This window comes from Bubalus bubalis, chromosome 20, assembly GCF_019923935.1.
Source record: "Bubalus bubalis isolate 160015118507 breed Murrah chromosome 20, NDDB_SH_1, whole genome shotgun sequence".
Classification (NCBI taxonomy): Eukaryota; Metazoa; Chordata; class Mammalia; order Artiodactyla; family Bovidae; genus Bubalus; species Bubalus bubalis.
In genome coordinates this window covers 6,053,361-6,074,998 of record NC_059176.1, presented here as the reverse complement: position 1 = coordinate 6,074,998, position 21,638 = coordinate 6,053,361, and the positions used below count along the sequence as shown (strand labels likewise).

At 43.6% G+C, this 21,638-nt stretch overlaps 1 protein-coding gene across 5 annotated transcripts in view; it reads left to right on the top strand.

The window, feature by feature from the left end:
• CCNK (cyclin K) overlaps positions 1-21,638 on the top strand; it is a 29,998-nt gene that overhangs the window by 121 nt on the left and 8,239 nt on the right. For 2 of the 5 annotated variants that reach the window (XM_025271088.2, XM_025271084.2), the window contains exons 2-6: positions 14,014-14,263; positions 14,940-15,021; positions 16,481-16,612; positions 20,859-20,964; positions 21,462-21,519. In XM_025271088.2, coding sequence (XP_025126873.1) covers positions 14,067-14,263; positions 14,940-15,021; positions 16,481-16,612; positions 20,859-20,964; positions 21,462-21,519 — 575 coding nt within the window. In that variant the 5' untranslated portion in view covers positions 14,014-14,066. Of the gene's footprint in view, positions 1-3; positions 130-221; positions 243-12,814; positions 12,887-14,013; positions 14,264-14,939; positions 15,022-16,480; positions 16,613-20,858; positions 20,965-21,461; positions 21,520-21,638 lie in introns of those variants that run through there. The other 3 variants (XM_025271085.2, XM_025271087.2, XM_044932867.1) reach the window with 3 other exon arrangements.

The following is a 21,638-nucleotide window of genomic DNA, read 5'->3' as shown; positions in this document are numbered from 1 at the left end:
GAGCGACGGACTTCGGGCAGCGCCACTTAAGTCCCGCGTACCTGGAGGTCGGGTTAGGGTATGGCCACCAGCCTCCAGCCTCTGGTGGAGTCTCTCTTCCTGGATTCCGCTTCCCTCCGCTACCCCCCGGTGCGAATCAAAGTTAGCGGGCAATGGCGGGGCTGCGGCTTCCGAGACGCGCTCGGGGAGAGGGTCTGAGGCCCAGGAGCGGGTCAGGGAACCTAGCTCGGACTCTAGAGCAGGTAGCAACCCACGAAGTGAAAGGCGGTTGTGGTTCAGGGGCTTTCTGGAAAGTGGAGAGAAAGGGCAGGGGGTCTTATGCACTCTCACACACTCAGCGATATAACCGCAGACTGTCCACATCTTTCCAGTCATTTCGCAGTGTGCCGGTCCCAGCCTTGGTAAAGCTTGAGTCTTTGCGTATTGTTCCACAGCTAGGATGCTCTGACTTCGGAGTTTGAAGACCGGTGCAAAGAAGGTGGGACTGGAATGAGGAAAACGCACTTCCGCGATTATTAATAGTTCCGTTCTTCCGTTCGCGTCGCGCTTACAGATCCTCTCCAGGGTTGTTTGGTTTGTTACTGGAGGGATTGTTCTTTAAAAGTTGAGGTGTTAAGTCCAGAGGCATATCTCAGAGCTCTCAGATTACCCGCACAAAACATGGTGGTTAACGCTCCCGAAATTTGGCCTGCCAGTTAAAACGGAGCTTTCGCTAAATCTTCTAACATTAGGAACGACTGCTCAGAGCACTTGGTTGAAAGCGGCCTTTTTTTGTTTTTAATGTAAACTTGATGATGCTTGGGTAGCTCTAATTCGCTCGTTAAAGATACCCAGCACCATGCCTTGCAATCTTAGCGCTGATTACGGTTTGTATGAGTGATGTTACTAGAGTGAGAGCTGCACAAAGCTCTCTATCCTCAGCACCCAAAATACTGCCAGGATAATCTGTCCGTATTGCTTAATGAATGCGTGAAAGTCGTTCAGTCGTGTCCGACTCTTTGCGACCCCCCAGACTATACAGTCTGTGGAATTCTCCAGGCCACGATACTGGAGTGGGTAGCCTTTCCCTTCTCCAGGGGATCTTCCCAACCCAGGGATCGAACCCAGGTCTCCAACATTGCAGGTGGATTCTTTACCAGCTGAGCCACGAGGGAAGCCCAAGAATATTGGAGTGGGTAGCCTATCCCTTCTCCACCGGATCTTTCCGACCCAGGAATCGTACCGGGGTCTCCTGCATTGCAGACGGATTCTTGACCAACTGAGCTATCATGGAATGAATGCATGGATGCTGATAGTAGTGGCGATATTCATAGACATTTGATTGGTTAAGAATCTTAGTGTTCTTAGATGCCTGCCTGTTGACTGTGAATATAATAGTTATCCAAGATTTTTTTGGTTTATTTGGAATGACTACCATTGGTGTGTAATGTTAGTGGTTCGTTTTTTTTAACTGTTGTTTCACTTCGATTCATGCCTGGAAAATCCCATGGACCGAGGAGCCTGGTGGGCTACAATCCATGGGTTCGCAAAGAGTCAGACACTACTGAGCAACTTCTGTGTGTGTGTGTGTGTATCACTTCGATTATCTTGGGATGCATTGTTGAAAAACATTAGTTGATTCTTGCATAAAAGCATGTTAAACATTTGTTCCATTTTATGGAACTTATTTTGCACCAACAGGCAATAAAGAAACATTCTAATTGTTAATGAGATTGTTATGTCTTAGGCGTCATTTCTAAAATTGAATGTCGCAAAGAAAAAATGGTCATGGTTTGGCCTACAAAATAAATTGCTCGTTTCAGGAGATTATATTTGAAAGCAATGGGTTTGGTAAGAATACAAAAGAAAAAATGTTTTCTGTTTTCTCTAAAACTGCTGCTGGTAAGTCGCTTCAGTCGTGTCCGACTCTGTGCGACCCCAGAGATGGCAGCCCACCAGGCTCCGCCGTCCCTGGGATTCTCCAGGCAAGAACACTGGAGTGGGTTGCCATTTCCTTCCCTAAAACTAGGTCAAGACAAAACCGGGAAGGATTAAGGTCAAGGGAATAGTGATTATAAAGAATACTTAATTGGATTAAATCTGATTCATATTTTCAGGGTCAAATAAACAGTATACCAAAATATTTACAGATAAGATTGTGAAATCATTGTTCATAACACTTGAGGAATCTTAAAAGTGCAGTTAATGATAAATACTGAAGTCCGGTAAATGTGTCAGTTTTTGCAGAGAACAACTGAATGGCTTTGGATGCTAGAGCCAGTTGTCGTTGTTCAGTGCCTCAGTCACGTCAGACTCTTTTCCACTCCTTGGATCGCAGCACACCAGGCTTCCCCGTCCTTCATCGTCTTCTGCAGCCTGCTCCAGCTCATGTCCGTTGAGTCGGTGATGCCATCCAACCATCTCATCCTCTGACGTACCCTTCTCTTCTAGCCTTCAATCTTCGCAGCATCAGGGTGTTTTCCAATGAGTCAGCTCTTCACATGAGGTGACTGAAGTATTAGGGCTTCGGCTTCAGCATCAGTCCTTCCAATGAATATTCAGGACTGATTTCCTTTAGGATGGACTGGTTGGATCTCCTTGCAGTCCAAGGGACTCTCAAGAGTCTTCTCTAGCACCACAGTTCAAAAGCTTCAGTTCTTTGGCATTCAGCCTTCTTTATAGTCCAACATTCACATCCTTATATGACTACTGGAAAAACCATAGCTTTGACTATATGGACCTTTCCCGGCAAAGTAATGTTTCTGCTTTTTAAAAGCAGATGGTGTATAGCTTTGTTCATAGTGATGCTTCCTAAGGCCCACTTGACTTCTCATTCCAGGATGTCTGGCTCTAGGTGAGTGATCACACCATTGTGGTTATCTGGGTCATGAAGATCTCTTTTGTATAGTTCTATGTATTCTTGCCACCTCTTCTTAATTACTTTCTGCTTCTGTTAGGTCCATACCATTTCTGTCCTTTATTCTGTCCATCTTTGCATGAAATGTTCCCTTGGTATATCTAATTTTCTTGAAGAGATCTCTAGTCTTTGCCATTCTATTGCTTTCCTCTGTGTCTTTGCATTGATCACTTAGGAAGGCTTTCTTAACTCTCCTTGTTCTTTGGAACTCTGCATTCAGATATCTTTCCTTTTCTCCTTTGCCTTTAGCTTCTCTTCTTTTCTCAGCTATTTGTAAGGCCTCCTCAGATGACCATTTTGCCTTTTTGCATTTCTTTTTCTTGGGGATGGTTTTGATCACCACCTCCTGTACAGTGTTACGAACCTCCGTCCATATTTCTTCAGGCACTGTCTATCAGATCTAATCCCTTGAATTTATTTGTCACTTCCACTGTGTAATCATATGGGATTTGATTTAGGTCATACCAGAATGGTCCGGTGGTTTTCACTACTTTCTTCAATTTCAGTCTGAATTTGGCAATAAGGAGTTCATGATCTGAGTGACAGTCAGCTCCCGGTCTTGTTTTTGCTGACTGTATAGAGCTTCTCCACCTTTGGCTGCAAAGAATATAATCAATCTGATCTCAGTATTGACCATCTGGTAATGTCCGTGTGTAGAGTCTTGTCTTGTGTTGTTGGAAGAGGATGTCCGCTATGACCAGTGCGTTTTCTTGGCAAAACTGTTAGCCTTTGCCCTGCTTCATTTTGTACTCCAAGGCCAAGCTTGCCTGTTACTCCAGATATCTCTTGACTTCCTGTTTTTGCATTCCGGTCCCCTATGATGAAAAGGATATCTTTTTTTGGTGTTAGTTCTAGAAGGTCTTGTAGGTCTTCATTGAACCATTCAAATTCTGCTTCTTTGGCGTTAGTGGTTGGGGCATAAACTTGGATTACTGTGATACTGAGTGGTTTACCTTGGAAACTAACAGAGATCATTCTGTCATTTTTGAGATGGCACCCAAGTACTGCATTTCAGACTCTCTTGTTGACTATGATGGCTACTCCATTTCTTCTAAGGGATTCTTGCCCACAGTAGTTGATATATGGTCATCTGAATTAAATTCACCCATTCCGGTCCATTTTAGTTCACTGACTCCTAAAATGTTGATGTTCACTCTTGCCATCTCCTGTTTGACCACTTGCAATTTACCTTGATTGATGGACCTAACATTCCGGGTTGTGCAGTATTGTTCTTTACAGCATCAGACTTTACTTGCATCGCCAGTCACACCCACAACTGGTCGTTGTTTCCATTTTGGCTCAGCCTCTTCATTCCTTCTGGAGCTATTTCTTTGCTCTTCTCCAGTAGCATATCGGGCACATACTGACCTGAGGAATTCATCTTTTACCTTTTCATACTATTCATGTGATTCTCAAGGCAAGAATGCTGAAGTGGTTCGCCATTTCCCTTCTCCAGTGGACCACATTTTGTCAGAACTCTCTGCCATGACCCATCTGTCTTAGGTGGCCCTGCAAGGCATGGTCCTACATGGGACATGCTCAGTATATCTTTAATCCAATTTTCTGCTGATGGGTGTGGCTGTGTTCCCTCCCAGTAGTTTGACCTGAGGTCAAACTGTGGTAGCAGTAATTGGAAAACTGCTAATGGAAACCACCTTCAAAAGGACTTAGGCCAGCACCCTGCAGTTCCCAGGACTGTTGTATTCAGTGCCCCTGACTGTCAACGCACGCGACCGCCAGGGACTTCTGGGCACTCACAGGCAAGTCTGACTCAGTCTCTTGTGGGGTCACTGCTCCTTTCTCCTGGGTCCTGGTGTGCACAAGGTTTTGTTTGTGTCCTCTGAGAGTCTGTTTCCCCAGTCCTGTGGAAGTTCTGTATGCAAATCCCACTGGCTTTCAAAGTCAAATTCCCTGGGGGTTCTCAGTCCCTTTGCCAGATCCCCAAGTTGGGAAATCTGCTGGGGCCTAGAACTTTCACAACAGTGCAAGAACTTCTTTGGTATAATTGTTTTCCAGTTTGTGGGTCATCTGCTCAGCAGCTCTGCGGTGGGGCTAATGGCAACTTCCTCCAAGAGGAGTTAGGCCACGCGCTGCTCCTCCCGGCTCTGCTGCAGCCAGAGCCCCTGTCCGCACGGCGGCCCCTGCTAATCCACACCTTGCAGGAGACACTCACACACTCAAAGGCAGGTCTGGCTCAGTCTCTTGTGCGGCCCCGGGTCCTGGTGCACACAAGGGTTTTGTTTGTGCCCTCTCAGTGTCTCTGGCGAGTATGAGGTTTGATTCCAAACATGATTTTGCCCTTCCTACCATCTTGTTGAGGCTTCTCCTTTGCCCTTGATGTGGAGTATCTTTTTTTGGTGTGATCCAACATTCTCTTGTCAATGGTTGTTCAGCAGCTAGTTGCAAATTTTGGTGTTCTTGCAAGAGAAGCTGAGCACAGGTCCCTCAGTCCCCCATTGAAGTCATACTCCAGAGCTTATTACTAATCTATATTAGGATCTTGAGGATAAGCAAAAAGAGTTTCTGAGTATTTGGAAAAGTAGGCTCATAGCCCCAAACTGGGGGAGCTTCCATTAAAAGAAAGCTAGTGACACAAATCATATTTCCTTTTGTTACAAGTTTACTAGACTGATGGGGGATAATTTCCTAAGGACACTGAACATAATCCCACTTCATGTAATAGATACCAGAGGTAAATGTACACTGAATAAGGTCTGGTTAGGTGGATTTATAGCCATTCAAATTACGAAATCCCAAATGCTGATCAGCAGGTTGATGTCAACTTGAAAAGAGTTCTTTGGAGATAAAGCTGCAGGACACTCTGGTCTTGCTTTCACTCTGGTTAGCACTTTTTTTTTGTTACCAACTTTAAATATATGAGGCATGCTTCTCAAATTAATAAATGTATTCAAAATCTGTAGTAATAGCAAGTTTGTTAGATGGCACTTAGATTCAAAGCATTCTTAAAGGCTGAACTTATAAACCGAAATTAACAAGATGTAGATTTGCCAAGAATTACTGAATTCACAAAAATTTAGTTGTGTGTGTGTTTGAGATGAAGACCTGACTTGGGAGAAAAAAAAAAAGGTTGTATGATGTAATGTTCCATTTACAGAAGTGAACTATAGAGTTTTCCCCAGATAGGGGAAAGGTGGTGTTTCGCTCTAATGATAAATTGTGTTTCTCCCATTTACTGACTGTGGAATTAGGCAAGTTGCTTCATGTCTCTTTGGCTCCATTTTCTCAGGGATAAATTGTGAGGATAAGAAAGCATAGCTTGCGGGCATGCTGCAACTCGGCAGTCACACAGTGGGCATGTTGGTGAATGTTAGTATATTCACTCATAGTATGCAGATCATATGGGGAATGTTGTTTTCCACGTTGATTGCTAATGTTTAGAGAGGCTCTTGAAATACTAAAAGCCACATTGAGAAAACAGAGCTGTTTCTTTACCCAAAAGAGAAAGGAAAAGAAAAATTGTCTTCACATATTTCAAAGTCAATCAGTAGATAAGGGAAAGGTATTTTCAAGGCCTAGGGGGCTAGGTGGGAGCTACAAAGTTGTTGAAAGGTAGATTTCTTTCATTCATTATTCTGCGCCATTTATGTACCAGATCCCGGGGATGAATAGAACAGATAAAAATCAATATAAGGTTAATGCAAAAGCAATGTAAAAACCAGTTATTGATACCTAGCAATACCATAGGCTGCTTTGTCAACTATTAAGGTCCCAGTGGAAATGGCCAATTGAAGGTGAATGACCAAACGTTACTGTTTAGAGGCAGTCTGTGTACCAGATGAGAAAATTGAGTAGTGACCTTTACAGTTGATTCCAGTTTGTAAGTATCCATAATTCTAAATGTTGAAAATGCATTTAATCTTTTCTCAGTTAAAGTGATACATTTAAAGCACATTCCTGAAAGATGTTGTTAAAATGCCTTAACATGCCGCTTGTTTACGGAGAGAATTTTACTTTGTGGAGCTCATAAAGCTCTCCATCATTTTCACAGTAGTCATGAACTGCTAATGAGAAAATTTAGAACTCTAGAGTCTTGTGAAAAAAAAAATTGAAGAGTAATAGGGAACAGGGTTCTAGAACCGAGGTTGGAACTGTTTCAGGGGTAACTGATTTAGAGGACTGTCTCTATTCTGTTTACGTGACTTATTTTCGCTGTGTTAACGCCTGTTCATCCTGTCCTGGAGTCTAACAGCACATAGGGTAGATTATTAGCATGGGTTTTGGCGATGACAGCAAGGTAAAATGGGTTTGAATTCTTTTCCATCCCTATTTAATCCCTTCTGGACTGTTCCTGATCCTTTTTTTCCACTCTGTCCCTCTCTTCTCAGCAGAAGTCTTGGCACTTCCCAAAGAGAATGGAGATGCTCTCTTATGATTTATTTTCTCCCCCTTAAATGATTTTTTAAAATATCTTTCTCACACTCTTCTTTCCCTCTGTCTCAGAGAAAAAGCAAGCTCTTTTTTTATTATCCCTAGGCTTTTTATTATCTCTTGGCCCCTTAACTGCGCAGTGGCTTGCTCAGCCTCTTCTAGTGACTCCTCCTGGCTACCGACATCCTTCATTCTCCTCTATGCTGAAGAAGCAATAACCTGTTTTTTAGCCTGTTCATTTTTTATCACCCATACAGTTTTCCTTCTGCCCTACTGCACCTCCAGAAAGTTTCTTCTATTTACACATGTGTATATGTTTGCTTTATTGAGGTAACAATTCAGGTATCATACAAATCACCCATTTAAAAAGGTACAAGTGAGTTGTGCACCCACTACTACACTGAATTTTTAATGTTTCGTAACTAACCACCAGTCCTAGTAACCTTTTCTTTTTTCTTATCCTTTGATTTTTCTTTAGCATTTGTTGCTGTTGGCTAGTGCCTCTTGGAGAAGGCATTGGCACCCCACTCCAGTACTCTTGCCTGGAAAATCCCATGGGCGGAGGAGCCTGGTAGGCTGCAGTCCATGGGGCCGCTAAGAGTCAGACACGACTGAATGACTTCACTTTCCCTTTCCCTTTCATGCATTGGAGAAGGAAATGGCAACCCACTCCAGTGTCCTTGCCTGGAGAATCCCAGGGACGGTGGACTGCCATGTATGGGGTCGCACAGAGTTGGACACGACTGAAGCAACTTAGCAGCAGCAGCAGCAGTGCCTCTTACTTAAAGCTGGTGTTCCCTTGATTTCTTATGTAATTAAGGGTGGAAATTTCCCTACCTTTTGACCATTCCTTCCCTTTCTGTCCTTCCTGCTTCTTAAAGTTCTTCAGAGTTGTGTCCCTGTCTTCACGCTCCATCCTTCTGTCTATGAACATGACGTTACCTGTCACGCCTATATAGGTGAATCCCAAGTAGATGAATCCTTTCTAGAGTTCAGTAGCCCTGTTTATGGGTCTGGTGGTTATTTCTGCATAAGTATCTGGTAATTATAGAACCACATTCTTTCCCTCCTCTATCGAAACCAACTTTTTTTTTCACACTTAAAACATAGTAAATTAACTGAAAGTCAAAGTCGCTCAATTGTGTCCGACTCTTTGCGACCCCATGGACTGTACAGTCCATGGAATTCTCCAGGCCAGAATACTGGAGTGGATAGCCTTTCCCTTCTCCAGGGGATCTTCCCAACCCAGGAATCGAACCAAAGTCTCCTGCATTGCAGGCGGATTCTTTATTAGCTGAGCCACAAGGAAAGCCCAAATTAACTTCACTCTCAGAAAAGGTAATGTTGAAGAGAAAAATGGGGAAGAGAAAGAGTTTTGTTAACTATACTTCAATTTAAAAAACAAAACTCTTTCTCTTCCCCATTTTTCTCTTCAACATTACCTTCTCTGAGAGTAAACTCGAGTCCTCTCTTGCTCTTCTTTGCCTCGTGGCCAATTGTGATGCCTATCTTTCTCCCAAGGCCATTTGTGGGGCCGAGGCCTGGTTAGGCATAGTTTCAGCAGCTGTTACAGTCTTCTGACTGGTCTTCCTTCAGCGTGTCTCTAAACTGCCCCTGAGGCATCACTCCCCCCACTTACCATGCTTTATTGTTTTCCTTGACACTGAGACTCCCTGACAGACACTGACATATCTGTTTCTCTTTGTGTCTGCCTAGAATGTAAGCTTCTGGTGGGCTTGAGAGCTTGCCTCTCTTGTTTCCTGTCATGTCATTGAGGCCTGGCTCATAGTAAATGTGCAGAAAACATTTGAATAAACATAGAGACATATTTGAATGAATATGGGGAAAATATTTGAACATGGAGAACTGTTATGTTAATATGTTTTAAAGACTCCCAACTAGTGTACTGTGAATAAATTAGATATGCTGAGATGTCTGTCCCCTCAGGCAACTGGCCAGTTTCCCTCTGCTCTACAAGAATGCACGCAAGTGTTTATTACGATTATTAATAATTGAAAACCAGAGACATCTCAAGTGTTCATCCACAGTCAGTTCAGTTCAGTCGCTCAGTTGTGTCCGACTCTTTGCAACCCCATGAATCGCAGCACGCCAGGCCTCCCTGTCCATCACCAACTCCCAGAGTTCACTCAGACTCATGTCCATCGAGTCGGTGATGCCATCCAGCCATCTCATACTCTGTCATCCCCTTCTCCTCCTGCCCCCAATCCCTCCCAGCCTCAGGGTCTTTTCCAATGAGTCAACTCTTCACATGAGGTGGCCAGAGTATTGGAGTTTCAGCTTCAACATCAGTCCTTCCAATGAACACCGAGGACTGATCCCCTTTAGGATGGACTGGTTGGATCTCCTTGGAGTCCAGAGGACTCTCAAGAGTCTTCTCCAACACCACAGTTCAAAAGCATCAATTCTTCAGCACTCAGCTTTCTTCACAGTCCAACTCTCACATCCATACATGACCACTGGAAAAACCATAGCCTTGACTAGACAGACCTTTGTTGGCAAAGTAATGTCTCTGCTTTTGAATATGCTGTCTAGGTTGGTCATAACTTTCCTTCCAGGGAGTAAGCATCTTTTAATTTCATGGCTGCAGTCACCATCTGCAGTGATTTTGGAGCCCCAAAAAATAAGTCTGACACTGTTTCCACCGTTTCCCCATCTGTTTCCATAGAAAACCATTATATTCACAGAATAGAATACTGTGCAGCAGAGCATCTCAGCTTCAGTGCATTTAATCCCTTGTTGTGAGAGATTTCTTCTGTGCATTAGAAAAATGCTTAGCTATATTCATGACCTCTAGCCACTGGATGCCAGCAGCAGCCCCCCAGTTAGGATAGGCCCGCCAAAATATTGCCACATGCACGTGCCAAAATACATGCCCTGGGGGGCGAGCTCACCCCAGGTTGAAACCCCTGCTGTATAATGATGAGAATGCAACAAGGACGAACCCCACACGCATAATATTGAGCAGAAGAAGCCAGTTGTAAGAGAGTGATAGTATCTCATTCCACATCCTTTAGAAACAGGAAAGACTATCGGATGGGAATAGAAGTCAAGACGGTGGTTATCTTTCCGGAGGTGGTGATTAGGAGAGGATTGAGAACTGCTGGGGTTTTGGTAATGTTCTACTTACCGACTGGATGGTGCTACACAAACATGTTCATGTTGTGAAAATTCATAAGCTATACGCTTAAAATGGGTTTACTTTTCTTTTTGTATACTATAATGCTCTTAAGGCTGGCTTCTGAGTCCTTTTGTAACTTTGACTTTTAGGACTCAGGAGCTAGCCTGAAAGAGCTGTTTCCCGTGGCTGTAAACTGGACCAGTGGGAGCAGCAGATAATGGTAGTGGTGGGATTATAACTCAAAGAATAAGATAAGTATTGATGAGCCCATCCTTGTTTAAATAAATGATCAAATAAATAAATGAGGGAGAGAAGGAACAAATCTTTCTTACAAAAGAACTCCAAGTGATATTGAAGGAAGGAAAGAAATAGAAATTACTAGAACACCACAGTAAAAATTGCAGGCAAGATCCTCAGAGGAATGCTAAAATTAATAGCTGATACTTCTGGAGAAACAGGTACTTTGCATACTGCTTTGCATTGCAAAATACCACCACCCCCCCCCCCCCAAGACGTAGCCGTTCATACTGCAGTAGTTTTGATATAAGTCCGCACACATCCTTCAGCACAACTCCTTCAGGCAGTGGCGCTTAATTCCCTTATTTCCCTTACCCTAGAGTGTGGCCTGGACCTTGGGGCTTACTTTTAAAGAATAGAAGATAGAAAGTGAGAAATAGTGACTTACAGTGAGAAGCTGGCAGACCCCATCATAACAAATGACCACAGTAAAGCAGCAGTAAAGTAAGCCATTCTGCGTCACTGTCTCCTCGCGTGGTGTGATGAGAAGGGCGCTTTATGACACTCTTCCTCAGAACTCCAGTCTATTGATAGGAAAATATCAGACAGACCTAAATCAAGACAGTTATTAGCTTCTAGTACTCTTCAAAACTAGAAGGGTCAAGATAAACAAGGAAAACATGAGAAACATTAGAAGATACTAAGGAAATGTGAGCCCCTGAATGCAATGTAGCATCCTGGATTAGATCCTGGAACGGAAAAGAGGTTTTTGGAAAAATTAAAAATCCAAATCAAGGCTATATAGTGTAGTTAGTAAGTTTCCAAAATAGATTTTTTTTAGGCAAAGCTGGTTTAGGATATACGAAAATTCATCTTTACAACCGTCTTTACAACTATTCTATAAATGTAAAATTATTTTTAAATAAAAAGTTGTTGTTTTTAAGTGAAAGCCTTATAAAAGGTTGTACTCAGAGAAATCTCATTCCCATCCCAGTTCTTTACGTTCTGTTCTCCCGTTCCCTATTGGTAACCAGTTTTTTTATTAGTTTTTTTTTTTTTTTTTAAAGTAAAGATCTCTATTCTTACTTCCCGTCTTTTCTTACATAGATACATACTAATGTTAGTAACTGTGTATGCTGATCCTGGAAATTTCTCCACACCCATAATTAAAGATCTTCCTCAGTCTGTCATAATAGCTGCGTGGCACGCCATTTGTGTTAATGTACCATATTATTCAGCTAGTGCCCTAATGATGGGCGTTTCATTGTCTACAGTTTTTGCTGTTAGAAACAATACTTTGAATGATCTTGTGCACCTTTGTCTCCTATTTGTGATGATATTGTCTGAGTGGATACTTGGAAGTGGAACTGCTAAATCAAAGAGCAAATGCCACTGCAATTTTGTTACATATTGCCAAATTCCCCTCTGTGAGAGTTGTTGTGTTTTGTACCCCCACCAGCAGCATATGAGATTACTTGCTTTTCTCCAGCCTTGCCAGCAGAATATATTGTCAAACGTTTGGGCTTTTTGCCAATCTGATGGGTGAGAAATGATATCTCAGTACGACATCTGATATATATACCATTTTCTGGGTATATTATAAGATAAAGCAAATATATAAATGGTACAACTGAAGATCAAGTTTTTCAATGCAAAAAAAACATATAGATACACACACGTATATAAATGAGATCAAAGATTAAGAAAAACCCAGCTCTTGATTTTTGCTAAGCATCTGATTTTGAGCTCTTCATATATACTGCGTCAGTCTCCCCTGGCCCCCATCCATTGCCCAGTTCAGTCACACAGAGCGTAAAATTAGTTCAAGAAGATTACTTGTCTCCAGGTAGTACTTCATTCTTCCTGTTGGAGGAAGACCACATTCTCTTTAGAGCTCGCAGGTGCAAGGAGAGCGGTCCGCCCCCTGTCGCTTTTCCGACCAGAAGTAGGGTTTCCAGAAGTTAGGTTTCCAGAGCCTGGCTGCCCGGATGCTATTTTCTTGCTGAACCAGACCAATCTGGTTCTAGCTGCCTCTTTAGAAACTTTTCTCTGCCCTGTATGAAAATTCCTGTTTTCTGATCCAATTTACAAATAATTTACATATTACAATGATCTCTAGGTGAGAATCCTTAGTTATTGTTTTCTTTTCTCAGCTTAGAGGTTTTAGAGAATTTCTTCATTCTGAATGAAAGAGAAGACGATGAGAAAGCAAGAAAAATTTAAAGGTACTTCTCTCACTTGTAGACCACCTCCCTTCACCCTCTCACCCCAGATCACTACACCCATTTGATCTACATTGCTCTGTTCAGTGGCTTGTTCAGATATTAATTCATCCAGTATGGTGGCTTTTCTAAGTGAAAGTACCTAAATTGAATCAAGTAAACTCCAAAATCACTGCAGATGGTGACTGCAGCCATGAAATTAAAAGACGCTTACTCCTTGGAAGAAAAGTTATGACCAACCTAGATAGCATATTGAAAAGCAGAGACATTACTTTGCCAACAAAGGTCTGTCTAGTCAAGGCTATGGTTTTTCCAGTGGTCATGTATGGATGTGAGAATTGGACTGTGAAGAAGGCTGAGCGCTGAAGGATGCTTTTGAACTGTGGTGTTGGAGAAGACTCTTGAAAGTGCCTTGGACTGCAAGGAGATCCAACCTGTCCATCCTAAAGGAGATCAGTCCTGGGATTTCTTTGGAAGGAATGGTGCTAAAGCTGAAACTCCAGTACTTTGGCCACCTCATGCGAAGAGTTGACTCATTGGAAAAGACTCTGATGCTGGGAGGGATTGGGGGCAGGAGGAGAAGGGGACGACAGAGGATGAGATGGCTGGATGGCATCACTGACTCGATGGACGTGAGACTGAGTGAACTCCAGGAGTTGATGGATAGGGAGGCCTGGAGTGCTGCGATTCATGGGGTCACAAAGAGTCAGACACGACTGAGCGACTGAACTGAACTGAAACTAAGAAAGGGAAAATTTGATTGGATGCTAGATGGAAGAAATGGATAATTTTGGAGCATAAGTCTTTGGGGTTAGGACAGACCTAGTTTCTACTGAAGAACAGAATGTAGACCAGCATGAGGGAGCTAGGTCTAATGAAGAAAGGCAGAAAGAAATGAGACAAATGCTCTTCCTTTTAAGCTGTGAAATATGGGATTTATCATACTACAGGTCACTTAAGTGTTAAATTGTGTTTGGAGATGAGCCTGGTCTTCTAAATGCTGATGAGTAGTGTGTCTTCTATTGGAAATTTTATCAAGTACAAATCTATGATTGTAGATTGTTTATAATAATGGAGATTGTTTAATGTGAGGTATCCCTTTCCAACATTACTTCTTCTCTTTTTCTCAGGATTCTAACATTTTTCCGAAAGTGTTTTGGAAAGACCAAGTCTACTTCAATAAATGAAGGAGAATAAAGAAAATTCAAGCCCTTCAGTAACCTCAGCAAACCTGGACCACACAAAACCATGTTGGTACTGGGATAAAAAAGACTTGGCTCATACACCCTCACAGCTAGAAGGACTTGATCCGGCCACTGAGGCCCGGTACCGCCGAGAAGGGGCACGGTTCATCTTTGATGTGGGCACACGTTTGGGACTGTATCCTGTTTCTGGAATCTACAATAGATGGGCTCCCCACCACCACCACCAAGAATTAAATTAGGCATTATAGATGAAAGAGTAACATCCCTGAGTAAAACAGCTTTTAAATATCTTTCTTATTTAAATGCTACTTCAGATTTGCCTGGCTCCTTAGGGGGTTTCTGTTTCCTTTTTGCCACTTAAATGTGTAGAGCCACTGAGCTTGTGGCCACTGGTCTGGAAAGTAGCACCCACCCACTGATCGCAGATGAAGTGTATCTAAGGATAGTGAAGCCCTGCCTTCTGAAAGCTTCCCAGGCGGCTCAGTGGTAAAGAATCCACTTGCCAGTGCAGAAGATGCAGGTCCAGTCCCTGGGCTGGGAAGGTCCCTGGAGGAGGGCATGGCAACCCACTCCAGTGTTCTTGCCTGGAAAATCCCATGGACAGAAGCCTCGAAGGCTGCCGTCCATGGGGTCGTAGAGCGTCAGACACAACTGAGCACACAGCACGCACACTGTTAAAGCACAGCCTCAGTTCTCACCAGAGTCCTGACACCTTGAGACGCCCATTCACCTGCTTTGTCACTGATAATATTTGCTTTCCCACTTCTCTTGTTGTTGCTGTTTACTTTTATTGTTTTTCTGCATTTAATGAAGATATAACTCTTGGCCAAAGTCCTTAACCAGAACAACAGACACTATGACACCCTGGCAACTGGAATAATTTATTTTCATCGCTTCTATATGTTCCATTCCTTCAAGCAATTTCCAAGATATGTAAGTATTTTAATTATATTGCAATTCTTTATCATGTGTTATTATTTCTGCATAGTTCAGTGGACAGATTGTAGCCTCTCTTTTTATTATATTTTCCAGGAAGTATTCTTTTTTGTATGGTACATACTAGATATAAACAAAATCAAGTTCAGACTTTGTTTTTTCCCAATTAACTGTATTAAAATATTTTTTGACTTTTTTACTTAGGTCGATATGAGCCATAATCGTGTAGTACTTAGTGTACTTACTTACTTCCTTGTTACTTTTCCCAAGATAAGATTGGCCTTATGGTGGAGACCCAGCAAAGGCCAGATGGCCTAGGAGTTCTTTGTTCTATGTCAGTGAGTCTTCAGTTACTTTTTAAACCTGCCCTGTGGAGGTTCCACCTCCAGTAGTTTCCGGTCCAGGACAGCTGATCTGATGAATACGAAGCACCCGTAGGGAGCGAGGCCGTGGGAGAGGCACCGGAGGCTAGCACTCCAGGGGAGGGGTTCACTGCATCCTGGAGAAATCGGGGGAAATGCCAGGAAGGAGGGGCCAGCCCTGAGTTAAGCCTTGGCGGTGAGTGGGACCTTGCTGTGCTGAGATAGATAGAGCAGTTGTCCACCAGAAACCATCCTGAGCCAAGCTCTGGGGGAGGCGTGCAGCCAGCCAGGAGGCCCGTGGGCAGGAAGGGCATGGTGGGACTCTGGGTGGGAAAGTAGTCCGAGCTAGACTGTTGTGGGCCTTGAATTCCAAACCGGGGAACTGTGACTTTAGTAGGTCAGCTGACACAATGGGAGAGTTTTATGAAGAAGACTGAATTAGACATAACAGGAAGTTAGTCTGCTGAGGCTTCTTCCTTTTGCTGAGATTTACTCAGTTTTGCACGCATCTCTTCCTCACTAGTTTGTGACACTCCCAGAGGAGAGACCATGTCAGGATCCGCTTTGTACTCCAGCACGGTACCTGACTGCTGTGTAACGTGTGGTCAGGATTCTGTGAATGGAGGGGCACGTAGAAGAGCAAGCAGGCAAAGGAAAGCTGGAGACAGAGCAGTGAGAAGGTCACCGTGATGGAGGAGCGGGGCCTGGAGTCAGGCAGCAGGAGGAAGGAAGGAGAGCGCGGGCCGTGGTACGGGGTGAACGCTCTCTAGCAAGGCTACTGGGCAGGGAGGCAGTGTCTCTAAGAGCACAGCATGAAAAGAAAGTTTGTTTCTATGACTTCTTCCGTCTACATGATTTACATGGCATTTTATTCAGAAAACTGTATTTAAAATAATTTGTGAAGCCAAATTGGAGGTCGCAGGGTGGAATGTTTGTATGTGGACTTTGCTTCAAGCTTTTAGAGTGCCCTAGTGTTTGTGAATGAGAAGAGCAAGGCAGGAAGGGAGGCGCCCCGGTTGTTGAGAAGGCCCCAAATCTTTCTGTTTCTGGGTGAGCCTTGATAGTGAGATCAAGAGCTTTTGTCTTCCTTTTAGGTAACAGGAGCTTGTTGTCTCTTTCTGGCTGGGAAAGTAGAAGAAACACCAAAAAAATGTAAAGATATCATCAAAACAGCACGGAGTTTATTAAATGATGTACAGTTTGGCCAGTTTGGAGATGACCCAAAGGTAAGAATCATAACTTCCTGTGCTCAGGTCTTGATTCCTCAGGGCAGCATTGTGGAAGAGTTCCTTGTGTTGACAATGGCTGTGGCCCCAGTGTCTGCCAGTCCCTGGAATCCCTAAGAGGCCCTTGTACAGAGGACGCTCTTCCTTGCGTCTGTGAGTAAGCAGCAGGGATAACGTGCCCCACACTTAGGTGGCAGCCGCTGATGTGCTTTGTGGGCTTCGGAGCCTTCAGGAGCAGCAGCACGCAGAAGTGGTAGGAGCAGAGTTCTCGTGGCCGTTAGCGCTCTCAGGCCCAGAAGCAGTTTGGCTTCTGAGGTTCATCTCTAGCCGGCTTCTGGGCAGAAGAGACTACAGGTGCTGTATGTACACATGCTGCGTGTCTTCTGCTTCCCAAGAATGGTGGAAGATACGGACATTTGCAGACAACCAGATTAACAGACTCCATCTTGTCCCTTCCCCACAGCACCTGCTACTGTTAGGAAATGGTGGCAAAATAATTGTACACATTCTTCTATTGTTTTCTAAAAAGACCATTTTCAGTGATTGGTAGTAGCTTTCCTTCTTCCCTGTTCTTGTCAGGATCTCCCATTATGGTCCTTATAGCACTGATGAGAGTTATCCTTTATGACATTTATCACAGCTCATAATTACGTAGATTTTTTTAACCAGGTCATCACACAAAGAGTATTCCTTTTCTCAGTTGTAGTCTGTAAGAGCTCAGACCCTGTCTATTCTGCCTGGTGCCTGTGTTCTCTCCTGGCTGGACAGAGTAGATACTTGTTGGACAACAGCAGATACTTGTTGACTAAATGACAGACTGAGATTGTGGGGAGAAACTGAGATTCACAGAAATGAGAGCTGACCCAGACACAGATGTTCAGCGCACCCACGGCCCCGTTTCTCCTAGTCAGCTGGTGTTGCTTCCCATGGCAGTCACCCTCCCTGCACCCCACAGAATCTGTGTGTATGTGTATAAAACACGTGTCTGTTAGTTTTCCTTCTCACTTCAAGGAGGTGACAGAGGCCAGAATGCTTTTGCACATTCTGTTTTTGCGCTAAGTGGTGGTCTTTTGAGTAAGTATTGTCAGTGTGGGTAACCCTGTCCCTTGAACTTATTTATAAATCCGTTCACCTGTTTATAAAAATGTGAACCTATGAGAAATTCATATCTAACAACGGTCAAAAATGTATTTTTATGAAAGTAATGTAGCATCGGATATTTCTGACGCCATAGGTTTTTGATTTTCATGGAGCACAGAGACTTTTGTAGGAACGGATTGTGCTTTAGTCAGGTCTGGTCACGGGCAGAAGGACCCTGTGGCTCACGAGCCATGGTTACTTGGGGGGAGTCGCAAAGATCTGGACGCTGCAGCTGCTGGTGTGTGTCGTCCAAGGCGCCTTTGGAGGAGTCCTCTTCTACTTTCGACCTTAACCCCCTGTACCAGCACATCAGGAACCTGAGACCCTGACCAGGCACAGCGAGGCAGACGTTCTGCGGCTCAGTGCCCTGCTGCTGCTGCTGCTAAGTCGCTCCAGTCGAGTCCGACTCTATGCGACCCCATAGATGGAAGCCCACTAGGCTCCGCCATCCCTGGGATTCTCCAGGCAAGAACACTGGAGTGGGTTGCCATTTCCTTCTCCAGTGTGTGAAAAGTGAAAGTGAAGTCGCTCAGTCGTGTCCGACTCTTAGCGACCCCACAGACTGCAGCCTACCAGGCTCCTCCATCCATGGGATTTTCCAGGCAAGAGTACTGGAGTGGGGTGCCAGTGCCTTCTCCGGGCTCAGTGCCCAGAAGCCAGCAAGTGGGGAGTGGCCATGCTCATCAAGCTTTTGAGGCAGGCCAGCTTGACCCACGGGGTGGAGGGGCTTTGTAGCCCACACTGCTTTCTCACATACAGTCTCCCTACGCCTGACTGGGTGTCAGGGCCGAAGGAAAGAACCTGGGTCTGGGAGCGGTGAGGACACTGACAGGCGCTGTCTCGATGGAGAAGAGAGGAGGGCGGATTGGAGGGAGGCCACGTGAGCACATAAGGAAAACAGGGTCCTGAATCGTGTCCTAATAAACTTGGCCCCAACTGTGTGATTTCTCCCTGTTTCGTTAATATCTCATGTACTCGACAAACACTTGTTCCAGGCTCTGTGTTAATCTCTAGACATAGGTAGCAGTAGGGCTTCCCTCATAGCTCCATCAGTAAAGAATCTGCCTGCAGTGCAGGAGACCTGGGTTCGATCCCTGGGTCAGGAAGATCTCCTGGAGAAGGAAAGGGCAACCCACTCCATATCCTTGCCTGGAAAATCCCATGGACAGAGTAGCCTGGTAGGCTTCAATCGATGGGGTCACAAAGAGTTGGTCACGAACTGGGAAACCAACACTCACAGGTAGCAAAACAGGCATGGCCTTTGCTCGCATGGATTTTACAGTCGAGCGGTGGGACAGATTTTATAATCAAATATTCAGATAGCCAGTGATCTGCTTATGAGTTGTGATAAATGGTGTGAAAGGTTATTAAAAGGTGTGGTGAGGGCTTTCCATCTGGGAACCCAGGCAGGTGCTCCAGACAAGTAGTGTGGGGCCGAGGGAAAGCTCCCCGAGGGATGATGTTGGCACCCAGACCTGTAATTATCCCTTTAATTGAGTATCTGAAACACAAAGGGAGGCCAGGCCTTGATACTGTGCTGCATGGGCTGCAGTCTGGACACTTGTTAAAGAGTGTTTCCAAATTTAGAGGACACTGTGACGCTTCTGGGAAACAGGTGGGGGCAAAAATGCGAGGGGTTGGGGTGGAGGAGACCGTGATGGTGGCATCTTTTTTTTTTCATACTGTATGAAAGTGTTAAGACTTGAAAAAACTTTCCTGAGAGAACACTTGGGAAACTTGGGTGGAAGCACATTCGCCCTGCCTGCCCTGCCATCTGGAATAACTGTCTTGATAGAATCCTCTGCATCCTGTGAACTGACACCATACTTGAACCTAAAACCAGTTATCTACATGGCTTCTCTTCCCAGAGTTAACAGATTTATGTAACTGTTAACAATGAGATTGTCAGTCTCTCGAAAATCCTCTTCTTCAGCTCAAACAAGTGATTCTAACTGTTCTTGCCACACAGAGCATATTGATAGTATTTTACAATTGAAATACTATGTGAAATTGTCTTAATAAAAGTGCTCAGTCAGGCTGTACAGCGGTTGAATTCAAGAAGTTCTTGTTTATTAACTAGTTAGGAAGTATAATCAAAAGAGATCCCATTTACAATAACAGCAGTAAAATAATATATCTAGGAATAAACCTTAAAAGAAATTTATGGAAACCATGTTGGGGCTGGGAGACTTTAGAACTATGAAAGGACTAGAAAGAAGATTTTCATAAACAAATTTTTGATAGGAAGATAGTGTAATTAAAAGGTCCATTCTATAAATCAGTGAGTTCCCAATCAGAACATAGTGGCCTTCATTTTTTCTAGAACAGTACCAAATAAAATGATATTAAAATGCAGGTGTTAGGGGGAACATGCAAAAACAAGAAATGTTTTTTAAAAGAGAAGTAATAATTGAACTGTCCCTTCCAGATGTTTAATCTCTTTGGTCCTGGTACAGAAATAGACAAACAGATCAGTGAATAAAAAAAAAGATTGTATGTGAGCACACGTGTGTGTGTATAGGTAGCTTAGGATGTAGTTTGATAAAAGAGAAAATGATGCTTTATTCTATAAATGACATTGGGGAAGCCTGCTTCAGGAAGGTGAAAGATTAAAACACAGTAATGATGTGCCTCGTTCACACACACACACTTTTAACTGGTACAATTCACTGTCCAGGTATCCATGAAGCTGCCACTGTTATAATCTTTCTTGCTTAAAATGTTCAGTGTAAATGCCTGAAAGATTGCATTTTTTAATGGAAGTTTGGAAGGAAACCAAGTTTTATTAATGTATCTATAAAGTAAAGATCTGTTTTGTAAAGGGGGCTCATGTGTATTGAAAGTAATAACATTTCTGAGAATGTTTGTTTCCAATAGTTTTAAAAATTAACTCTGATTGTTTTGTTTTCCTACTTGTAGTTCTTTTGAGAATTATATCATCTCCTGAGCATGTTAAAGGCCTGAGTGGGAGAGAAGAGAAAGGGAATGAAAAATAGTTTATAAAATAGAACTTGGGAGAGAGAATAAAAGGAAAGCTCACTTTTTTAATGCTATTTCAGACCTGTGATTGAAATGACTACCCCAGCGTTTGTTATTTCATTTTTAGGAAGAAGTAATGGTTTTGGAGAGAATCTTACTGCAGACCATAAAGTTCGATTTACAGGTAGAACACCCGTACCAGTTCCTGCTCAAGTATGCGAAACAGCTCAAAGGTGAGGGGGAAAACGTTATGAGGAGAACCTCTTCATTCTGAAATCATCTGTATAATAATTTGATGACACTCAAGATTACACTTTTCAAGAGAGAAAAGCAGAAAGTTCAGTGTGTGAAGTACCCAGGCCATAGCTTGCCAGACAATTCATATTATAGCTGCTAATGCTGTTTCCTTTTATGTATAAACAGACTCTGTCATCCAGTTGCCAAGTGATATGAGGCAGGAAAATGAGTCAGAATTTTTTAAATAGCCTAATAAAATCAGCCTCAAAGCCAGGTTTCCCGTAAATGGTGGTTTGGTGTGGGTCATGCAGAAGGAGCACAGAGGCAGGCCCTGGGCCTGCTCATCTGGCCTTGGCTCCCCGGCAGCAGCTCTTTGCTGCGTGTTAGGACCGCTGCTGAGCACGTGGTAGGCTTTAAATAAGTACTCGTTGCCTCTTGTTTATTGTTTTTTCTTTCTGTTGCTACTAATTTGCCTTCTCTTTCCCATCTCTAGGTGACAAAAACAAAATTCAAAAATTGGTTCAAATGGCATGGACATTCGTCAATGACAGGTACACGTGTTCACATGGGTTTAATCACGGTGTTTTCAAACAGGCAGGGACTTCATGTGTCATCTAACCCGAACCCCTTATTTTGTAGTGGGGAGACTGACTTGCCCCAGCCTTAGGGC